Consider the following 23,748-nt stretch of genomic DNA (forward strand, 5'->3'; position numbering starts at 1 on the left):
TTCTTCAATGAGGCTTTTTGGATCATGCGATATCTTCCCTCTTTCTTTGAGGGACATGCAAACCGTGTCTAAGTTAACCAATATGGCGACGTCCTGCGCGACTCATGAAAGAAATAAATCTAAATTTAAAGAAACGTAGAAATGAATAGTCCCCCCCCCTTTTTTTTATGGGTGTTAGGTATTTCGATTCCCTCCCCCTGAACTTCAAGTTATCTATTTCTGCCTGTTTCAGCTTCCAAAAATGCTTAATTAAAGCTGTGGAATTTTTTCGATACACTTTACGGGGCCCATAACTAATTTTAAAAACATCCTAAACTATATGAATTTATGCAAATAAATATCAAAAGACAATACGGAGAACTTAATTTTCATGCTTGAGAAGATATAAATAAAAAGTTGAAATCAATGTTATTACACGAATATCCAACTCAAAAGTAGATCCGGCAAATTATTCATATTTTTAATTTTCTGGGCTTCGTATCTCCAAGTGAATTCCATATTTCAAAAATCGAGAATTCAATTTAATTTTTAAAATTATTGATGTGGCAGGGAACCCCCCCCCCCCCACTAAATTTCCGTATTTATGCAGTTAAATCGGCAATTTTAATAGTGATTTCTATGAGGATCACCCTTTTCCTGACCCTCAAAGCGATGATGGTGATGATTATGACGTCTATTCAAAAAGCCTCATTACTGAGAGTATTGAAAATGTGGCAAACCATTATAAAGGCATAAACTATTATACATAACTGGCAGCATTAAAGAAGTGACAAACCATTGTAAAGACATAAACATGTCTGAAACTCATCGCTAGGGAACCACGGTAACCAAAGTAAACGTTCGGAAAGTGATTGTTGAGGCCCAAAAACCTTGTTACCGGACAGTTTTTTGCCCATTTGGGGCATTTGCCCTGGTCTGACGAAATTTTAAAGTAGCCTATCGTTCAAGTCGGGTCCCATTTGGTATATATGCAAAATTTGGCGACGATCGATCTAAAATTGTAGATTTGTATAGAGAACATACACAGACACAGAAAATCAATTTTATATATATAGATGTAGATACCCACTAAGACCGGATTTCTGAAACTTCAACCCCCAAGGGGCTCATGATAGTTTCAAATGTTGTATCGGAGGAATCATCTCAAGAGTAATTTTCAGATTACCAGATCCTCATGAGTGGAGCCGCGGGTAACAGCTAGTAACTTAATGTAATGACTAATGGTAAATTAAAGGGATATTTGTCACGCAAACTTGATTTTTAAAATAAAAACGGCAGTTTTCAATCAAACACAATAAATATTCATAAAATAAAATAATGAATTTTGAAATAAACGTTTTTGTACCATGGTCCATGGGTCCATCAGAGCGTTTTCCACTTGCATCAGGTAAAAAAGATTCTGTGTTAGGGGGATGAGAATGGGAATCTCTCATCTGTGGGGGAAGAGGTTGTTTATGTGCATAATCATCCTGCATGTATGATGGCCCCTGAGCCGGCATGTGTGATGGCTGTGATAAAGGCTCTTGATTCTGCATCTGGATCCATTGTTTGGCAAGTTGAGCCCAATCAACTGCAAATTAAAAACATGTTAATAAAAAGCTAATTCGAGAGGAAAAAGAAGCAATTATGAATATCTCTTGAATGACAAAAAAAAAGAAAAAAAAAAAGAAAACATATGAAAAAATATGAATATGAAAACTTACTCTCGTCATGAGGAACATTATTAAACATTGAGGGCTGAATAGCCCACTGGCTCCATTGTTGCTGAGCGCTCCACATATTATAAATTTAGTGCTTAAAAGAAAAGGCAGATTAGTGACGTCAAATACATAAATTAGTTCGTGGAATTAGGGGAGTCGTAACTATTGTGAATATAATGAAAAAAAAGATACATCAATCTATATTTGGCAAGAAATCAACTGTTCTTTAGCAAACATACGAATTACAATTTTGATTTAGCACAATGAAAATTTTTATGAAATTTAATATTCCTAGGGACAGACGTCTGAAACAATTTTAATCTCACACATCCCCCCCTCTCTACAATGAAGCAAAATTGAACACTAGCCGAATATCCTAGGGGCCAAGCATTTTTTTTTTTTTGCAAGAAAAATTGCCAAAATGATTTTTTAGGCTTTTCCGAGCCTAGATGATCTTTCACAATATTCGTGGAAACGCGTATATAAATTTTGCTTTGTCCTGAGACTCAAATTTATTCATCACATACAGAAAACTTTAGGCCCAGATGGTAAATTTTTAGTTTACATGGTAACTTGGGATTTGATGTGCCCAGCAATATACACTCATTGCCATAAAAATTTGTGCACCCAGAAGAAGTCGTCAAAATGAAACGAAATTTTACACATGTAAGTACTACGTTGATATAAGTAAGTGATTAGAAAAATCCAAGAAAAAGGATCATTTATTGCAGAAAAAAGTACAGATGAACAGAAGTTTTAGTACTCTGTTGGACCCCCTCTAGCGTGAATGCACGATGCGATACGAGCGGGCATTGAGGCATACAAGTTCCGTATGATGTCCTGAGACATCTCGTTCCACAGTTGCTGTAAATGCACCTCTAGTTCGACCAACCTCGTAGGGTGTCCAACTTGCCATCCCAAATGATCCCAGATATGCTCGACTGGTGACAAATTTGGGGATAGAGCAGGCCAGGGAAGGGTGGTAATGTGGCAGAGGCAGTCTTGTGACATCCTTGCTGTGTGTGGCCTAGCATTGTCTTGTTGAAAAACGGCTCCTGGGAGCCCTGCCATGAGTGGCAACACATGTGGCTGAAGGATGTTATGGACGTACCGCTGGGCTGTCATTGTGCCATGGATCAATATTAGGGGTGACCGTGTATCGTAAGCAATGACACCAGCTGTGGGAGCGGTGTGTCGCTGTAAAGCGAAGGCAGGATTGAAGCGTTCACCATGGGGCCTCCACACACGAACACGATTGTCATCACTGCTCAAGTTGAATCTTGATTCATCACTGAAGACGACCTGGTTCCATTCCATTGCAGTCCAATCCCGTCGTGCTCGACACCACTCCAAACGGAGGCATTGGTGGGTGGGTGTCATTGGCAGCACACGTAATGGGTGCCGCGATACCAGATGTCCTTCAGCCAGGTGCCTTGCGATGGTTCGGGAAGACACAGGGGCCCGTAGTGAAGCTGCTGCCTGTGTCTGGATAGCGGCCAATAAGGCAGTTGGCTCTATGCGTGCGTTTCGGATGATGTGACGGTCTTCTCGACGACTGGTCTGTCGAGGGCGTCCCGAACCTGGTCACCGTGTAAACGACGTCTCTTCTGTCCACTGGTCCTAACACCTCCTCACAGTAAAATCAGAACGACCTAGTTGACGAGCTACTCGCCGAGCTGACCACCCAGCTTCCATCATCCCGATGATTCTTCCCCTATCAAACTCTGACAGCTGCTCATATGGTCTTCGACGGCGGTGTAACGGCATGTCTACCTCAGCATTTCCTTTCCAAACGATTAAATACACTCCAGCAAGCTCTGCTTACCTGTTTTATACTCCAAAGAGAACGAAGTTCAACGCCCTCTAGTGGCATTACGCAATCACGCTGCATTTCTAATCATTTGCATATCTGCCCGACATGTACCTTCAGGCCAACTTTCGTTTCGATCCCACAATTATTTCTTGGTACGCAAATTTTTATGGCAATGAGTGTATATATATATATTTTAAATAATTAGTTCAGCACAAATTACCGAAATTTTCCTTTCCAAATTATAACTTTTTTTAACTTAGCAATGTTTTATACTTAATTTATGTCTACTAAGGTTTCAACAGCTGGCTGACACAAAGAGGAATTTATATTAGATCCTGTTTTTGTGAAAATTTTCCTTATTTCTGTGAAAAGGGTCATAAATTTTGCGAAAAATAAGTAATTTTGTGGGAAGCAAAATAATCCTGTTAACTCATCACAAAAGAAATGGAATGCCAAATTTATATGGATCCATTAACTTGTATTTTGTAAAAGGTCAGTTTTTTCAGATCAAGAATTTTGCGAAAGGTGGGGAAAGCGGACAAAAATTTTAGATGAACAGACCCCTGAACATGGACTAATTAAATAGAAGTTCTGCAGAGGAATGTGCATGAGGTGCACGTCGAGTTAAGTAGTAGTAACCTAGTGGTCTAGCACGTTCATCAAGTAAGAAGAAAGAGGACACGGGTTCGTTTCCCTGCAAAGGCTATTGAATTTTCTCTCTGAATTAATCTTCGCATCAGCCAGCTGTTGAAACCTTTGTATGATCAGTAGAGAGTGACATCATCTACGGATAATTTGCTTTTTGTTCAACGCAAAGTTGAACAAATCTTCTTGTTTCATCCTTAACCAATGTTAGAAAAATATATAGGCACTAGCAGAATTTATCAGAAGCCAAGTATATTTTTTCAGAGAAATAGAGATGCTTAAATTAGTTTTTCCACTTTTTAAAAATTTAATAACTTCTTTCTTTGTAGTAGACACGGCAACTAAATTTTCGAAACTTCTTTAGATTCTGATTTGATAATCTGTACATATAAAATAACACGACCTGAATTGACTGATTCATCATTGCTGAACCAAAATCGCTGAAGCTATAAATTTCAAATTTTATCAGTAGTTTTGTTCCATGACATAAAGACTCGATAAGAAGGGTTTTTTCGAAATTCAACCCATAATGGTGCCAAAGGGGATTCAAAGGTAACAGAGAAATCACAGAGCCGAAATTACTGAAGCTATATATATCAAATTTGGTCAGAAATTTTGTTTCATTACACTAATACCAACTAAGGGGTTTTTTTTTTTTCTATTGTAAATTTGACCACTAAGGGGATCAATAAAGGGGTTCAAATGTAACAGAAATTTCTCTGAGACAGAGAATTCTGATCTCGGAGAACCCTGAAACAGAAATACAAGCCGGAACCGCTGAATATAGTCATGATAATTTGGTGAGAAGTTTTATTTCATGACGAAAGGATTAAGTAAGAGGTTTTTCGAAATTCAACTCCTAAGGGGGGGTCATAATGGAGGTTCAAAGGTAGCATAGAGAAATCACGCTGAGCCAAAACTGCTGAAGCTATATTCATGAAATCTATCAGAAGTTTTGTTTTATGACATAAAGAGTAAGGTTTTTTTTAAATTTAACCTCTATCACCCATATTCACCAACACAGTTTGAACTACAATCGCAGGTTAAACGATTAGTGATCGACACGGATTGGTTAAAATCCTCAATTTAACCAATCAGTTTCGATCTTCAATCCTTTCACCTGCGATTGAAGTTTAAACTGTGTTGGTGAATATGGCAGTAAACGGGTCATTAGGGGGTTCAATAAGAGTGTGTCATATAGAGAAATCATGCCTAGCCGAAACCGTCAAAGCCATAAATATAAAAGTTTGTCAGTATTTTTGTATTGTAGAGAGTCACTGAGAAGGGATTTTTCAAAATTGAATCCCCTAATGGGGAATTTTAAGGTTATATGGAGCAATCATCACTGAACCAAAATCACTGAAGCCATAAATGTGAAATTTAGTCAGTATTAGATTTTATAATGTAGATATCCACTAAGGCAGGATTTCTGAAAGTTCATCCCAAGGTGTGGGGGTCATGAGGTGTTCAAATGTTATATGAGGGAATCATTGCCAAGTAATAAATAATCTGAATTTTCAGATTACCAAATCCACGAGAGCAAAGCTGTGGGTAAAAGCGCTAGTCACTCATAAAAATTTTTTAGTGGGCTACCATCGTGTCCAGGATTTATCAAGCAATGCCATTAATAATCTGTTTATTAATATATTTGCAGGTGCTGGACAAAACAAATATTTTCAATACTTTATTTCATTGCACATTATAGCTACAACACTCACATGATTTTCAATAAAACTTTAGTTAACCAGACTAATTTTGATATTTATATTTTAGAACCTTGACAAGGAGAAAAATAGACGAAGATTTAATTCCTACATGCATGAAAATTATTATGCATTCTGACCAGGGCAGTCTCATTGCATGGGCCTATCCAGACAAAGCCTGGAAGAGTGAGGGCGCTCAAGTACATATGAGAATAGCGAGATTTGGTACTATAATTTTTTAGAACAAGAATAGAAATTGGTAAGCAGATACTTGAAGCCAGGTATGGGTCCCAAAATAATACTCTGCCTGTGGTGGTGGGGGACCCATTGTGCCCTTAAAATGACACAGATTCTGACTATTCATAGGATAAATTGGAGATACATAGGGGACAATACTACCCCAGTGACAATGAGGAAACAGTGATTTATATATATATGCATTGGCATCATCATTATCCTGCTCTTCCTACAGCATTCTGAGCATATCTATGCTTGTGTTGATATGCATATAATGTGTTGCATAAATGATAGATGCTGGTGTGAATGATTGTTTGTGGTAGTGGTTGTTAACCCCTTTATTTTCGCAGACAAAATATTTCATCCAAATAACAATGGAATAAATTAAATCAAGTTCTGTCTTTCCTTTCTTCTCTCTTCACCCTGGTGAAGCTTTATTTTAGCCCTACAAATTTAAGGTTTTTTTTCCCCTTACTCCTGTTAGTTATTTCCTCCTCCCACACATAGTAAAAGAGAAATATACTGTTTTTCCTTACTTTTCTTGATTAGAGTTAGGTTAGGATAAGGTTATCACATTTATCACTGATTTATGAAATACAGATAACCTGACTTTGTTGCCAAAAGCTTGTATGTGAAGAAGATAAATGAAAATAGTGCTGATTAACTCTATAATACCCAGATCGCCCAAAGTCGGCCGAGTAGGTTAATGCCCATAACCGCCTCAAGTCGGCCCAGCTAGGGGGTATAGGTATGTTTTGGTGGGCTTTTGTCACCAACGGGGAAGAAGATGAAAGCTCTTGTCAGAGGCGGGAACGGAAAAGACAACTGCAACGCCCTATCAATGGGATTTTAAAAGCTGATGTACTAGAATGTTCCTTGAGAATGGACTAAGGGTACTCAATGCATTTTACAAAGAGATAATACTGTGAGGAAAGGGGTGTTTTCAGTACACAAATTATCTCCAGAAAATCCATTGAAATGAAAGAGTGAACGTCAATGCAAAGGGTGGCATAAATAGAAACTCATGGAGAAAGTGTGGGGGAGAGGGAAATTGGCCGAAATTTGGACGAGTCCACTTCGAACACAAAAAACTTGGTATTTTCACTACCCTCCCAGGTTTTCTATCTGGGCGTTAAAGAGTTAATAAGGCCTGTATATTGGGCAATGGTTCTTAACTCCTGGAAGCTTGGCCAATTTTACTTTTGTGAGGAGTGGACGGATCAGTCATACATATGACTAATGGGAAATAAATATAGAAAACTGAAACAGTGAACCCCCTCACGGCCTGGTTCGACTGATGTCAGGAAACTAGGCCTCTGCTGTTGAGAAACACTGATATAGTGGCATGAATAGAAACTCATGGAGAAAGGGTGGGGGAGAGGGAAAGTGACAGAAATTTGGACGAGTCCACTTCGAACACAAAAAACTTGGTATTTTCACGACCCTCCCAGGTTTTCTATCTGGGCGTTAAAGAGTTAATAATAGAGTTAATAATAAAGAGTTAATAATAGAGTTAATAATAAAGAGTTAATAATAGAGTTAATAATAAAGAGTTAATAGTTCACAAGAAAAGTGCTGGTTAAAAAAATCTTGAGTGTCCATAGATTTACATATGTGAAAGAATGTTTAGGAAAATTTTCAGTTTTCATCTCTCAGTAAAACTTGAAATAACAATTTATCTTTTGATGGTTTTATATATATATTAATTAGAAAAAAATATTTTTCTTCCACAAAAAGAGTACTTTTTTCCCCTTGAATGCCTGAGATTCAAAACTTAATTTACAAAACAAAAATTTTATTCATTTCATCATTCATGAAATAAATTTAATTTTTTAAATCACCTATCTTTAAGGAACAATAACAAGGAATAATTGGTTTTTGTTTTGATTTTAATGTTGTTCCTATGGACATGGGTAAGTCAACAAAACATACAAGAAATTTTTTTCATGAATTTTGCGATTGATATCTCTAAACTAAACGATCAGAAGAAGAAAATAAGAGAAAAAAATGTAGAAAATCAAATCTTAATTCAGCTGGTAAAGGGTACACGCATGTATGTATACATAAAATTCATGTAAAATAAAGCATGCCTCATTAAAAAGTAATAAACACATGCAGGTCTATATAAATTCAGTTATGCGAAATGATTAGACCCATAACTTTAAACTGCACAGGGACAACTGGGTCATCAAAGGTTTCAGAGTGAGCCCTTAAGTACAAGCTTATTATATCTGCCCAGGCTTTAATGGAAAAAAATTGAAACATTAGCCCAATTTCTAAACCAAACATTTTTTCAAGAAAGAAAAACTGTTGATTGGGCCAAAAATTAACAATTACTTTATCAGTTCACAAATTAACAGTTAACCTACAATGGAAAACATTTCTACTGGCCAGCATTTCCGTAAATGTTACACTGTGTGGCTGCTCATTATTCCATAAGTAAGGTGAATGTCAACTATGTGACTTATTTACTACACCGCATACATACTAAGAAGACTGGCACTGTGGGCCTGAGCAGTGGAAGCAATGACAAGTACAGGCCGGCAAGAGCTCCAATGATTGATCTTGAGAGGAAATATGATCTTTCACCACGTCAGCATCAACAGATGTAACCAGTGTAAGGGGAAATCTAAAAGCACATTTACCTTTCTTTCCTTTCAAATCGAGCAAACCTCAGGTCTAACGCCATGGAAAATTTATTACCCAGTGAGTTGTGTCAGAAGTGTAAATGTGTGCATACCTAACAGTCTGAGTGCACATCTAGAGTGTGCTTGATTTTTCAGTGCCACAATATATATTTCAGAAGGGAAGTGAGTGAAGAGTATTGATTGAATATTTGTAGTTTTTAGGCCTCTGTGACGAGACTTTTTAATGGGGAGATCGGCTTGCAAAGCACATTTACCTGTAGAGACAAATCAGGTCATGACAATACGTATCAAGTGTGATTTACTCGGCTATAATTATGATTGCCCCATTGGCTTAGATTGTTTATATTTTATTTATCTATTATGATTCCAGATTGACGATTGCTGATGTTTCAAGATGATTGCATCAATTTATTTATTTTATATTTGTTGCTTTCATCTGAGGTGACTATGTCTGATTTTAATAAAACTTTCCGGATGCACCGATCCATCGGGAACACTTCGATATCTCTCCAAGATGGGAAGCAGGGTGTGTCTGGTCTTCAAAGGTCATTGCAATGGAATAGTCACCATAACATGGTCATTGTAACAAAAGTGAATGTATTTCTGTTGAGATTTTTACTGATCAAGCATTTTGCTTTGAATCAGACTTACTTGTTTTCAAATTGAGCACAACTCCAATTTATCGCCACGGGTAATTCATTATAGAGTAAGTTGTGATGGAAGTGTATGTGTGCGTGTGTTTAACAGCCTGAGTATAAATCTAGTGAGTATTGTGTGTGAATTATAATACTGTCATCTATATTACTAATTGCGAACAAAGTGAAATGGGTAAATTTTTCATAAAGATTATCAGAGCTAATGTGAAGACACTTTTTTAACAGCAAGCAATCGCTGCTTTCGCGGCAGTCAACCCAAGATGGCAGACAAAGAACGCATATGCGCAATAAATACAATTTATTACACGAATTAATCGAATATGTGATAATATGCAATAATCAATAGAAATATGGAGGGTAATGTGGAAAAACTATGAAAAATAATACACAAAATATTGATTAGATTGGTAAAAGGTTGTCAAAACTAGCAAACACCTACAACCTATCAGGGTTTCTAATTCTGGTACAAAAAAAAAAAGTCACAATGTTGGCACTGACCACGCTTGTGGAAAATTAACCGTATAATGACCAAACCAGACTGAAAAAAAAAACAAGATTAGTGGAATTGTTTGACAGGGTTTGAAATATGACAGTTTTAATTATTTTTGAATTGGCATGATTGAAGGTCGCCAAGTTAGCATTCACCTTATGGAACATAGCCTGTACATATGAATGCATCCATATATATATATATATATATTATACACAGATAATCCAGTCACACAAAACGATTAGAACCCTGTGCCTAAAGTTACACAGGGCAACTGGATCAAAACTTTAGATTCCCCTCTGCCCCTACTAGTAAGCTAAAAACAGCCTGGTGGCTTATCTCTGCCATGGGGGTCCCAGCAACATACTTTTCATCCCTGTTAGAAGACACATATACAAACACAAAAAATAAAATAAATTATGGACGCAAGACATAGCATTAGATTATAACATAAAAATCACGTTTCTTTCAAAAACAACAGCCATAATATACATTGGAAACCACGAGATGTATTACAATGACGAACTACAATATTATAAGGCAAATTATGTTTGTAATTGAAACCATGGCGAATCCTATGTTCACGGCGAATGTTTCAAAACAAGTAAATATCAATTTGTCATATCTAACGGCCGTTATGTCATGATCCTTACCATTTCAAAAACCACTCAAATATGTAAACCAATATTGACAGATCCCGGTCAACAATTAGATTTAAAAATGATAAATGCTTTCACATATACATCTAACTACAAACAATACCAATGAGCCATTAACATAAAACTCTCAAACATGTTTCAATCAACTATCATTGTATGTGAGGAACACCAGGTATAGCGTTCTTCGCCCATCAATATAACTCCCGTACTATAAATCACTCTGAATTATTTTATTTGGTAAATTTACAATTTTTCCATATGGAAGAAACTTTATAAATCAAAAACAAAACAGCTACTGAAATAAATTCATAAAAATATATAAAAATAATATTTTTTATCAAAATTTCGCGTTTGATAGGGATAATTGCCGCAATTTACCGTGTAATTCCTAGTGCCCTTTTTTTTTGGCGCAGATATCGCATGTTTACTGAATTAAAAGTCAATTGAAAGATGTTTGACAGTTTGAAAACGCAATTCGAGGAGACTAAACAGAAGCTCCAAGATGTCGAAAAAACGATCCGGAGAATTACGGGTCGGGATCCCGATCTATTTTGCGGCACGTCCTCGGGAAAGTAAGCATGTCCCAGCAGCGTACCTCTGATGCTATATCATCAAACTTCTATATCCATGATGCATGTTTTATTTTCCTTTAACAAAGTATTTGATTTTTTTTGTTTTACGTCATCTCCATTGTCATGTATTAAATGTGAACGAAAACAAAAGTGCCAATGGCCATATGAACTAGCTACCATTGTCAACATACACAAATTAACACTCTGTTTCTCATTTCTCAAACTTTTCCAGCCCAAGGCCCCTCGGGACAATATTTCCTTCTCACCCCCTCCCCCCCCCCCGTTTTACCCGAGGCCTCATCTGTAGGCATAAAGTTATTGGAAATATTGAAAGCGCTCAGAGTTATTGAGGGGCCTCACACCTAATATTTCCATAGGCAATGGAGGTGATGGCATATGTTTGGGGAGAAGGTGGCTTAAGCCCATGGGCTGGGTACAAGTTCATGCCTATGCCCTCATCCCATATTAGGAACAGCTATAATCTCTTTTGAAGATTTTTTTTATTTGGTGAGAAAAAGCTGGAAAGCATGATGGGAAGTTGCCAAGAGGGAAACATTAGTGCTTTCAGACGCCTTTCTTGTCTAAGAAAATAAATCTCCAATAAAGGATTATACTACAGCAGTGTAAATGATAAAACATCATAAGAGATCAACATTAAAAATAAAATATCCTAGACTATAGATACAAGATTGAGATTGGAAATGAAACAACATATAAAATGAACAACAATATGATTTTGGAGTGGAATATATGAAATATATATACATAAAATTTGATATCTCTCTTTTGAATAATACAATGGTCTTTCTGGTTGTATAAATATTCTTTGTAATAAAAAAAAGACCCGGACTCGTTTTTAAATAATAAAACAATCATGGCATAAAAGTCTCTCTAGGTTCAGTTAATGAAAACACAATTGTGCAGTATTGAAACTCCAAATATTATGGTTAGTATGCGAACTGAGTAATATAAAAACAAACGTACAACCTGAGAAACAATGATGTCTGAAACGAAATAATCCAATAAGAAAAATCAAATACTCTCCTTTGTGGAAAACGGTATATATATATATATATATATATATACTGTACAAGGAAGGAACAAAAATAAAAAGCAGTTTTAAATCATTCAAACACCATGGTGAATGGTGATACAAAAGCATATTATAACCAGTGCCCTCTGTGAGGTGATGTCATTTAACAATAAACAACAGAAAAAATGTGGGATATTGTTCGCATAGCAACCGTCCCCTCCTGTGAATATGCCTTCAATCCAGTCTCTCTCTTTCTATGACAACCTTTATCCACGGCTCCCCCCACAATGGTCGTGAAAAATAACTACATAGCACTTGACATACAGACAATCACCAATGTCAACAGTTCTTAGCAACTCTCTTGATGAAAGTTGACAATGCTCTTAGGAGCTACGATGCTGACTTTGAGAAATACTGCTTTAACTTATGGATTTTTAGAGATGTTTCAAGTTCAATATACCTAGTGTTTGTCAGAATTTGTGCAGTCACAGAACGGTAGATGGCAGCACCAGCAAGAAACGAGCACAAGTCTGACAATATAAGTATGTTAGGACCACACATATACATACACAACATGTAGATTTGTTAGAAATTCTGCGGAGAATATATACGAGGTGCATGTACGCTTCAGTAGTAGTCACAGAAAGGTGGCTTTAAAAATTAGGTACTACAGAAATGATTTCAAACAAATTGTATATGCCTTCAATGTGATGAGAGGGAAAACAATGACGCTGAAAGCTGTCATTTGGATTCGGCAATAAACCAACCAGTCTAATTAGCCCTTACATGCAGAAAATGATCGTGGTGCGACAAAAAATGATCAAATTATCATTTATATGTATATATATATATATATATGTTCTTTTGTGTTGCAATTGTGATCATATACCAAGATTATTTTTGCATTATTAATTTATTACATCTTGTGATTTCAACTTTATTCCATTTTTTAATCTTGTGCAGTGGGAAATTCTGGAATGATACAGGCAAACCAAATTTACTCCCACGTAAAAGAGCAGCGCCGTTCTTTCCGAAGTAAGTTGAGTATAAAGGAGTATATGTTTTTTTTAATACTTTTTTCAGGTTTATTGTTAGGGTCTATTGCAAAATAATGAACAATCAAACAATCATATTCTTAACCATTTTATGATCAAGGACGTATAATATTGCTTCCAAACGCCAGTGGAACAAATTCAAAAAAGTTGTTTTCTTTGCTCTCTTCTCATCGCCGTGAAGCTTTGTTGCAACCCTACAAAAAAAAGTTCTACTTCCGTGAAGAATCCTTCTACTATATGTATCTAAGAGCGAAAGAGAACAGGTAGGTGAGGGTGAAGAGAGAAATCTACTCCGTACCTAGTCTGGGCTATTATTTGTAAGTGTTACAGATGAGAGAGAGGGGAGGGAGGGATGAGAGTGTTATATATACCTAAGTATCTCTCTCTCACATACTTATGTATTTTACTGTTTCCTTTCATTTGTTTTTTTTTTTTTCCTTCTTACTTTTCTACTATATGGTTAGGTTAGATACCATAGTTATCCCTGATTTGTTAAACAGAGATCATCCACATTTCTTGCCAACTGTTTGTAAGCGAAGCAGTTAAACATTCATTTCATCTTTTGTAAGGCAAATTCATGGGAAAGAAAACCATGTTTAACCTTTACACTGCTCATATCACTTACATGAATTAATTATTTTTCACATCGGGAATAATCAAATCACTTTTTTTGTTCGTCAGTTCAATATTTAGTTTCCACCAAATACTTTCTGTGGTTTTTTTTAATTTTTATTTTATCTAAATAAGGTTTGACTGTAAATAGTGAACGTGATATGCTGCCCAATCATCTTTTGCTGATTTGAATTGATTTTAATGGTTTAAAGTTTTCAAAATGATGTATAGGTGGGATAAGAACATTATCTTGTCCCCTTGGATTTTTTTTTTCTATTAGTGGGTTAAGGTTTAAGCATGCTATATATTTTTGCAGTTGCAATGTTTTTCTCCAAATCATAAGTAGAGATGATGGTGAGCAGATTTTTTTTTGCATGTTTGAAAGGGTGGGGATTTTGACAGTTGAAGAGTCGAGTGCTTTTAAAACATTTGAATAACTTTAAAAGAAATCTTACACGAAATTAAAGATGTGAGGTGAAAATATTCTCCGGAGAATAAGAATATTCTGAGAATATTCTCCTGGATGTAAAAATTGAAGAATAATTGAGAATATTAATTTTTCTTTTAAATAATTTAAATTTTTTTACTAATTACCAGTTTTCATTACCTGAAACATTTACAACAAAACAGTTTTTGGTATCACCCCCAATGACAACTTTTAGTTTGAGAATATTCTCCGGGTCATGATGAGAGGTTTTAAAAGTTTGGTTATAAAGATTTTTAGAAACCTTTAAATTAAAACCTTAAAAAATTATTTTAAAATTAGATGAACTTTCAGAAATAAGTTCACAACAAAAGGAATTAAACCAAAGTTGTTTGATAAAGGAAGCTATTTTTATATAATGACCTTCATTCTAAGATACAAAACTGTTGTTTTCTTCAATGCACGTACACTTAAATTCTGTATCACTCACATGTTTCTTTAAAAGTTGTGCAATTCAGCCCTGTTGGTTTAATTTTCTTGCTTTCAAACTTTAATATTGTGGTCTACAAACTTCAAATGCCGATCTTCTTGACAGGAAGAGAGATGGGGGGCTAGTAGTCCTCTATAAGGGCTGCTATTAAAAGTTACTAGATAATATTCTTATCAAAAATAACAATTATTCTCAAGTTATTTATCGAGATTATTTATTATAATACATGTTATTACATATATTCTTGATAATACTCTCTGGAAAGATTTCGGTAACTGAGGAATATTCTCATCGAGGAGAATATTCTCTGGAAGGACTATCACTAATAACTTCAGAATAATTCTTATTATTTTCTATAAGAATATTCCCCAGTAATTTACGAAAGTAGGCCTAGTCCTTCCAGAGAATATTCTCAAGGATATTATATGTAACTATATTATAAATAACAGGAGAATATTCTCATCAAGAACTTATAAGAATATTCTCAAGTTGTTTATAATAGTAGTCCTACCAGAGAATATTCTCCGAAAGATTAGCCTATTCTCGAGAATTTTACATCTCTACACAAAACATTAATATATTAAATTGTAAATGAGAGAGACTTATTTGAAAGTTTTTCATTGTTCGCAAAACAGTAAGGTAGTCACTAATATGAGGGAAATGGGATTGACGTGTATGTATATATATATAGAGTGACTATATACAACCTTATTTTATGGGCCATTCATATTTATTTCGCTCACTTTTAGTCATCCCAACTTTTTTATGAAATCGCTTGGGTCAATGAAAGTTCACTTAAAGTTTTAATGTTTATTAAAATTGTTGATTTTTTTTCTTTTTGTGGAGTACATTGACTTTCCCCTGCAATTAGCACATTTTTTTTTTCTTTTTTGGCAATGATTAAAGATATTTTTTTCTTCAATGAAATATGGCCATCTTTTGAATATGCATGTGTGTGGGATATGCTCTGGATATTGCAATACATTCATGAATAATTGGGGAGAATCGACACCCCCCTCACTCCCAACCTCTGCAGGACATTTTGATTACTTTTTTCCCTTTGCTACATAATATGTATTGTAATATGTTATTGCTTTCAAAGCGAAACATATGTTGTTGTTTTTTTAAGCTGTAATTTTTTTTTCAGGAAGGAGATGGCTCAAGATGAGGAACCTGAAGAAATCGAGGAAGATAGTCCAGATGAAGAAAGCTCACCTAAAAAAAAGGTGATTTAGAGACATATTCATAGTTTGAACTTTCACTTTTGAAGTCATTTTTCCAGAAATTTAAGAAATGTACTCATTTGTAAGACGTAGCATAGAGGAATATATGGATGAGGTGCATGTTTGGTGTAGTAATGGTCATCTAAGTTCAGACTTCACAATATTTTTTTGCATATTTCAATGAGTCAAGTAATTTGCAGAAATATTTAAATTCATTGTAAAAATAAAATTGTTACATCATCAAGCACTGAAAAAAAATTGCAATAAACATGGTTGTACCCTCCATTCTTTTCTAAACTGCACCCAAAGTATATGTTGAAGAATTAAAATTTTAATTTTGAATCAGACAAAATTAGTTTTTTGATTACCTCAATTAACAGCAATTTCCTGTGTATGGTATGCAGGCTGTATGTTTAGAAAGCATTTAAAATTTCCTAGCGCCAATTATAAAACTACTGCGTATTATGTAAGTTTTTCATCTCTGAGAGGCAGAGGCGTGGGAGAAGGGGGGGGGGAGCATGCCGATCAAAAATTAATATTTTAATAAGTTTAATATTTTGGTGAAAACAATTGAAATATATTGGAAGAAAACACCTTTTATATGCTACTAGCTATAATACCTGGCGCTGCCTGGGTTTTCTTGAATTTTGAGAGGATTGAAAAAGTGATGACAAACCATTATAAAGGCATATAAAATATTATACGTATACTGAAAGGATTAAAGAAGTGACAAACCATTGTAAAGGCATATGCACATTGGAAACACATTGCCAGGGAACCACGGTAACCAAATTAAACATTCTGAAAGTGATTGTTAAGGCCCGAGAACCATCGTTGCTTGACAGTTTTTTTGCCTATTTCGAGCATTTGCCCAGCTCTGATGAACTTTTAAAGTAACCTATATCGTTCAAGTCGGGTCCCGTTCGGTATGTATGCAAAATTTGGTGGTGATGCATCTAAAATTGTAGATTTGTGTAGAGAACACACAGACAAAAAATCAATTATTTATATATATATATATATATATATGCCTCCTTGATTTAACAAATTTCTGTTAATTTAAATGCTTTTTGAAGGGTGGTAATTAAAAGTTTCTCGAAAGGGAAATTTTTGTTGCTCCCTCCAAAGGTTGATCCTGTGTGTACCGCACCCCTGCTGAGAGGTAATAAAAAAATTAATATTTCTGAAAATTCTTTTATAGATTAGTGAGTAGAAGAATAGAACACTCTTAAAAAAAGAAGTGACTATCTCTTCATTTTTTTAAAATTTCATTATTAGTAAATGATTAGTAAATGGATTATGTGCCACTGCACAGGAAATTATAGGATCTGAAAGATAATGTATTGTTCTGAACCTCTAATTGAAATACAAAATTTGCATGGTATGTTGAATTTTGTCTCTGGTTTGGTTTTTTTTACAACTTTATGACTGTTTTATTTGTTTCTATTCCTTTTCCAGCCAGCGGTGCAGTCAACCATCGTGTCACATTTGAAAGATGTTAAAACAAGAAGAGCAAAGATGGAAGAGCAGAAGAAAGACAGACGAATACTTGCTAGGTTGAAAAACTTTTTCTTAAAATATTTTCTAATATTCTACTTAAAAGTTTCATCATTGTATCAACATGAGTTTTTGAAGAAAAAAAAGACGCACTATCTTATCTGTATCAATCGCAATTTTATTTTTTCATTTGGAATCATGCATGCAGTCAGGTTTTTATACTTAAAATGAACCCGTATGTTTTGGCATTTTATCCGTTGACATGCATATTCTTGACTTACACTTTTTATTTTTCCAATAGGAATCGTCGAATGTTTGGTGTCATGTTGGGTACTTTACAAAAGTTTCAGAGTGAAGAGAGCAGAAGACTAGAGCAGGTATCTGCAGTTATATTTTGTATCTAGAAATTAATGATTTCATTACTTGTGTATTATTATCATTATGATATTAATATATATATATATATTGTTGTACATTATTACTTGGATAGGCTCAAAAGCGAGCAGAAATTGACAAGAAATTAGAAGAAGCAGCTGAAAAAGAGAAAATTCAAGCAAAGAAGGAAAAAGAACAGCTGTTCATAACAAGGAGAGAAAAACAGACCCAAATTAGATGCCTTGAGAAGAAATTGGAAATTGCTGAAATTGTGAGAAAACTTTTTGCAATTTTGAATGTTCATATCTTTTCTATAATGTAAAGAGAAATGAAGGTGCCAATTTTTTTTGTTGAGATTTCGGCTTCATGATTTTAAGATGGGCTTTGCTTGCACTTAGCAGCATCAGGGTGCAGAATATGTGAAGCCTTAAGGGATAAGTGAATGAATGCATCACCAGGCATTTCTTCCAGAAGTTCAGGCTGGGGATTTGTATCTATATGATGAGTTCCCTGAAGTGGGTTGTCACAGGTCAATACTAATCAGAAACAATAAGTTCTTATTACACTATGTAACACTATTTTGGTTCCTTGGTAACCAGCCTCATTTCTCAATGACTTGTGACTAGAAAAAGCAGAAAATAGCAGTTTTATGTTTCAAACTTTGCTTTTGAATATGGTAGAGTGAATTTTTATTATTTTGAAGATCAAATACCTGAAAAGCGAGATCACTTGAGTTGCAAGGAAGTTTCATGAAAATTACAATAAATGGCAGTTTTTCCTTAGGGTTGCAGTTATCGATCTCACAAATCATGGATATCCAAGGGTGACCCCATATTTTGTTGAAACTAAAGCAGGACACATAGCCAATTGTCATAAATCAATCATCAAAAAAGTAATATTGACTCCCATTACCAAACCAAAGTTACACCAAAAAAGAAAAAAAAAGGTAATTTGAGAACAAAACTGCAGATATACAGTATATCCAATGATATGATCGCAGTCACAGCCTCTCCTTGTTCGGCATTGTCATGTGATGATTAAAAAAAAGTGAGCATCTTTCTTGTTTCACATGGTTGATCTTCAGAATGTATAAAATCCACCATTATACATAGAAATTTGTCACACTGAATAACTTGTCAAAGCCCTATATGAGAAACATCTATATTAAAATACTTACATGTTCCCTATGTTTTCTGTGGCAAAGATTAAAAGAAGGATTTTATCATATTGCAGTTATGAATGTCAAATACAAATAACTTCTTGGGAAAAACTCAAAGACTGAAAAGAAGCTAGAAATATCTTTGTTTGCAGGGTTAAAGACTTCCTAGACCATCCAAAACCATCTTGTTAATGTGGGAAAAACATAAAAATCTATACAAAAATAGAAAAATGGAATGCCCAATGTTTTTCTAAGTATCACATCCAGTCAGTCATTACGTTTATCAAATTTGAGGAAAGCATGGTTATATATTCAAGCACCTTGACTAAGGACTTGAAACATCCATCTATATTAGGGACAAAACAAAAACATCATGGAGATTACTTTTGAAGAATATAACGTGAAAATATGAATTGTGTGTATATGAGAGTAAAGATGTGGAAAAGCCCATCATTTTTTTAAGTGTGAAATGAAGCATCTAGACATGAAAGTTATTTTCAGTTTTTAATATGCTTTATTAGTTGGAATTTTTTTTTGTCAATTATGCTATTCCAGTCAGTCAGCTAATGGTAAATAATAAATTCACAAATATTGATCCTTTTACTGCAAAATCAATGTTTGAGGGGAATAACCATTTTCTTAATTATTCAGTATAAGAATACAGAAATAACTTCTACCCAAGAATTAAAGAAAAGCATATATTTTTTTACAGAGTTATCAAAAGGTCATAATTCCTTGAGAATTGTCAGAAATTGACTTCAATAATTTTGAGGAACAATTTATGCTTTAGTTCTTTAAATAAAGGAGTAAGCATATCTTATATAATATTTATTTTTTTTTTACAGCATGAAGTTTGGGAAAAAAGTCACATGCATTTACTGAACTTCATTCAGACAGAATCTGAACCTAAAATTATGTTTTTGCCAAAAAAACATAATACTAAATCAGAGAAATGTTTAATGGATTCCAAAGAAAAGATTAATGGTATATATATGTGTATATAGTTTTTTTTCTGAATTCCTATTTATATGTGTGGTAAAAAAGTGCACTGAGTATTGTCACACATTCAGTCAGACTCTAATTTAAAACTACCTTCCTTCCAGACAAATCAGAAATTTTGTCGAAGGGAATGGTTATGATCACTCATCTTCTAAGATGCTAAGGGGCTAGCCATAGATATTCAGAGGTGCAGCAGAAAAAAAAATTCCCACCAAGGGAATGGAGCAAGACCTACACCATACAACAATCTGCAAATAGGGCCTGCCACCTGTGACCTACCATGCACTGAGATTTGCGCAGAGTGGTTAATTGGTATTAATGGTGCTACAGTTTTAACCTGACAATGATATTTTGAATTCCTCTTAATTCAAACACTCGGACAGCTATTCTGAAACTGAAGTGTAGTAATTTGAACTAAGCTTATGGGAGACCATTTGCTGTATTGTGGGATTATTAAAATTTCATTTGTGAAGTGAAACTGTACTATTGCTCTATTGACTGCACATTCACCTCATAAACATTCCTTCAAGGAATTTCCAATGAATTTGTGCATTCCAGAAGGTGTTTTGTGTGGCTCTAACACATTTATCATGTCAGAGTTATGCACGTTTCATCTTCAAGAATTGCTGTGTCAATTGACTTCTACATTTGACAGGACTATGTAAATCTCAAAATTAAACGGGAATGCACAAAGTTTCTTAATCATAAGATGCAGGAGAGTGATAAATTACTTTTAAATTAGCTTCATTTGAGTATCAGTGATTACTGAAGATGTTGAAGTGGCTATGATTTTTACTATGCGTAATTCTTACATTGGGCCAGGTTTTTTTGTTTTGTTTTGTGGCTTTAATTTATTGTATTTGTATTCAGTGATTAATAGTTTTAATTCATCAATGTTTTCCCAACTACTCAATATGTGATCTTCCAGATAATCCCACGATAAATGTTCGAAAAATTACATGCTCTTGCATATAGGTTTTTTCATAGCATTGATATTGATGAGTGTGGTTCCCAAACGAGTTACTGTCTTTAAGATGTGAAAATAATTATTGCTGTGCATGCAGCAACTAATGATGCATACACACTACTCTGACATGATGCAGGGCCATGTGGTGTGATATGAAATTCCACCCGTGAATCTGTAACAACACTTGTCTCACATCCATAGCGTTGAAAAGATCGTTTTTCAAAAATCAAAACACGAGTTGTAAGCTCTCAACACAGTAGTAATAGCTATCACAACTAACATAAACTTTATCTCTATAAAGGCCAAAACTCCCGAAGACAGCCAAGATAAGTATGGGTATGTTTTGGATTTGTAAGGGTGAGGAAGAAAATGAACGATATCGTCAGAGGTGGAAACATGAAAAACAAGTGTATGTCTCATAGAAGGATGAGGAGAAAAAGTGTAAAAAAAGAGAAAAAAGGTTAGGTGAAACTTAGAAGAGTCTATTTTTAAAAAAAAAAACCTCAGCTGTAAAAGTGCTAATGGCTTCATATCGGTGTTGGGATGGTGTCTCTTAAAACATTAGATCAGTGTAAAGCCTGGCCTGATTTGGTCCCACATCATGTCAGAGTATTGTGTATGCACCTTAAGTTTTATGTTTTCTTCTGAAATCCGTTGGAATTAAGGGGGAAACTCTAAAAACTACAAGTGCGCTTTGAAACTGATCACCTTGCATAATGCATTTGATAGTATATTGAATCACAGTAACATACTTATATGAACCATCATTTCAATTATTCACATATATTTAATGAGCCATTTCAAATAGTGCAGAAGGAGATAGTGCATTCAGAAAATGACCGTGGTGTGACAAAAATGATCAAATGGTCGTATCATAAAAAAATAAGTGATTAAGAGAGTCCTTAAATCTTTCTTCTTTTGAGCCAACCCATTAGTTAAAAGTACTTTAAACCCTGTAATTTTTACTTTTTTTGTAATTGAAGAATTTTCAAGAATTGTAGTTTTCATATATTTATGTTATTTCTTTGTAGCTCTGATAGAGAGCAATTCGGAAAGAGTGCAAAAAGAATTGGAAGAGATAGATGAGTTGTACAGAAAAGACGACGCAGACATGGTTACTGAAGATGCAGTAGACAAAGAAAATATAGGTCCACCAGAAACTGCTTTTATAAAGCAGGAAGAAGAGGAGGAGGAGAGTGAAAGTCATGTTGTTAATGGTGGTGATGATGTTGAAGAAGAAAACGAGACCAGAATACAGGCTCTCAAAAAAGAGACAGATTTTTTACCATTGGTGGTGGAAAACCCAGAATCAGATATTTCCAATTATGAAAATATGGAAAGGACTGAATCTATGGATGCCACTAATGGTGGTGGTGGGGACGATGAAACTGATAAGAAATTAGCTGATCACGAGGAATTCGAACCAATTTATGATGAATAGGGGAAAATAAATTCATTATTCAATGGAACTGACTGAGCAGGAAACTGTCATAGAAAATGACGAAAATTGATGAAAAATAATCTACATTTTAAAGAAAGAATTCTTAGAAATTATTCTGATTTGTTATAAATTATTTCCCTCGAGGGGGGGGGGTGTTATATAAGCCATATAACACAATGTTTTATATAAATTTCAGTGAAATGTGTTTGTCTCTTCTATGTAACATTGGAAAAGTATTTATTTTCCATTGAAAAAAAAAATTACATATGGTGAGATACACAGTATATATAATACCCTCTATAATGATAATCACCTGTGTACGAGATCACTCTCTGGCCCAGTAACACTTTGCATTGTGCTAAATGTATTCCACCTATAATGACTGACCACCTTGAAACCCCCCCCCCCCAATGCACTTGAGGCCCCAAGAGAGGGGTGAGCCCATGTGTTAAGATGGGCCACGGCTACAGAGAAAGAAAAAAAAATCATCTGTATATTTTTTTCTGCGTAGTTACAGTAACCATTTGTTTTATGTTGTGCGTTACATGATGATCAGTGGTGTTACTGATGACTTAATATAGATTCTAACCTTAGCTTAATTTTTAAAAGTTGTAATTATAAGGCATGAAACATCTGTATGGGCATTAAAATTATGTGCTGAATAATGAGGGGGCTATGTATTTAAATACATTATTTTTCTGGAATGCATAATACAGAAAATATGTTTCAGAAATATAATTTTAGAGTTTGTGGTGCATACATCAATTTTTTTGAAAGAAATCTTAAAAGTATTGATGAACAATATCTTATTGCTATTTAGTATCAGTCTATAAAATCACAATTTGTCTTCAGAATTCATAACGATCATTAAAGATAAAAATTTGTGATTAAGTTCTTGTCTATTTAATAGTAAATAAACATGACATGATGTAGCTTTTGAGACTCTTGCAGCCATCATTCGTGAAGGTTATCAGAGCTTTTCATGTTGTGTAAGTAAGGCCACTGTGGATGAGAATTTTCATTCAGTGTTTTTTTTTGCTCTAGTATTGAGTGTTTTTAGGAGTGGTTATCACTCCTAAAAGTGCCCTGCACTAGAGATTGAAACATTTGAAGGAAAATCCTAATTCATGATGGCTTTACAACCCAAAAAGCTCTTACAATCTTTAAGTTCCAGTCATAATTATTATATCATGACAGTTTGAAGCAATACTCCAATAAGAATCTAACTTAAGGCTTGGAAATATTTTAAAGTACTTGCTGCCATGAGGGCTTTCTCCAAGAAATGTAACAATTTTTTCACAGCTGTCTGTGGAAACTGAATCCACGTTCTTGGTGTCTTATGGGGGGAGA

General features: G+C 34.7%; 2 protein-coding genes across 3 annotated transcripts in view; one reads left to right on the forward strand and one right to left on the reverse strand.

Annotated features, from left to right (window-relative positions):
- LOC149074702 (arginine/serine-rich protein PNISR-like) overlaps positions 1-10,711 on the reverse strand; it is a 34,923-nt gene extending 24,212 nt beyond the window's left edge. The window contains exons 1-3 of one of the 2 annotated variants that reach the window (XM_089245779.1): positions 10,546-10,711; positions 1,704-1,794; positions 1,346-1,570 (exon numbers count right to left, since the gene is read on the reverse strand). In XM_089245779.1, the coding sequence (XP_089101905.1) occupies positions 1,346-1,570; positions 1,704-1,779 (301 nt within the window). In that variant the 5' untranslated portion in view covers positions 1,780-1,794; positions 10,546-10,711. The remainder of the gene's footprint in view (positions 1-1,345; positions 1,571-1,703; positions 1,795-10,545) is intronic. The other variant, XM_089245781.1, reaches the window with a different exon arrangement.
- Positions 10,712-10,932: 221 nt separating this feature from the next.
- Positions 10,933-23,287, forward strand: Pnn (desmosome associated protein-like protein pinnin). Its single transcript, XM_089245782.1, has 8 exons — positions 10,933-11,123; positions 13,120-13,191; positions 15,885-15,963; positions 17,419-17,516; positions 17,759-17,834; positions 17,948-18,103; positions 19,837-19,975; positions 21,989-23,287. Exons 1-8 carry the CDS (start codon positions 11,002-11,004, stop codon positions 22,396-22,398), a joined length of 1,152 nt encoding a protein of 383 aa, XP_089101908.1. The 5' UTR covers positions 10,933-11,001; the 3' UTR covers positions 22,399-23,287.
- The last annotated feature ends 461 nt before the right edge of the window (positions 23,288-23,748 follow it).

The sequence above is a fragment of the Pholcus phalangioides genome, unplaced genomic scaffold (assembly GCF_987345545.1).
Source record: "Pholcus phalangioides strain wild (caught in Gottingen) unplaced genomic scaffold, Ppha-v1.0 ptg000016l_1, whole genome shotgun sequence".
In the NCBI taxonomy this organism is placed as follows: domain Eukaryota; kingdom Metazoa; phylum Arthropoda; class Arachnida; order Araneae; family Pholcidae; genus Pholcus; species Pholcus phalangioides.

Bases quoted from the DNA above. Each gene is read 5' to 3' on its own strand.
- Pnn (XM_089245782.1), top strand. From the start codon at position 11,002: ATGTTTGACAGTTTGAAAACGCAATTCGAGGAGACTAAACAGAAGCTC. The intron at 17,517-17,758 runs GTTGAAAAACTT...TTTTTCCAATAG, and splicing joins GACAGACGAATACTTGCTAG to GAATCGTCGAATGTTTGGTG. The intron at 18,104-19,836 runs GTGAGAAAACTT...TTTTTTTTACAG, and splicing joins AATTGGAAATTGCTGAAATT to CATGAAGTTTGGGAAAAAAG.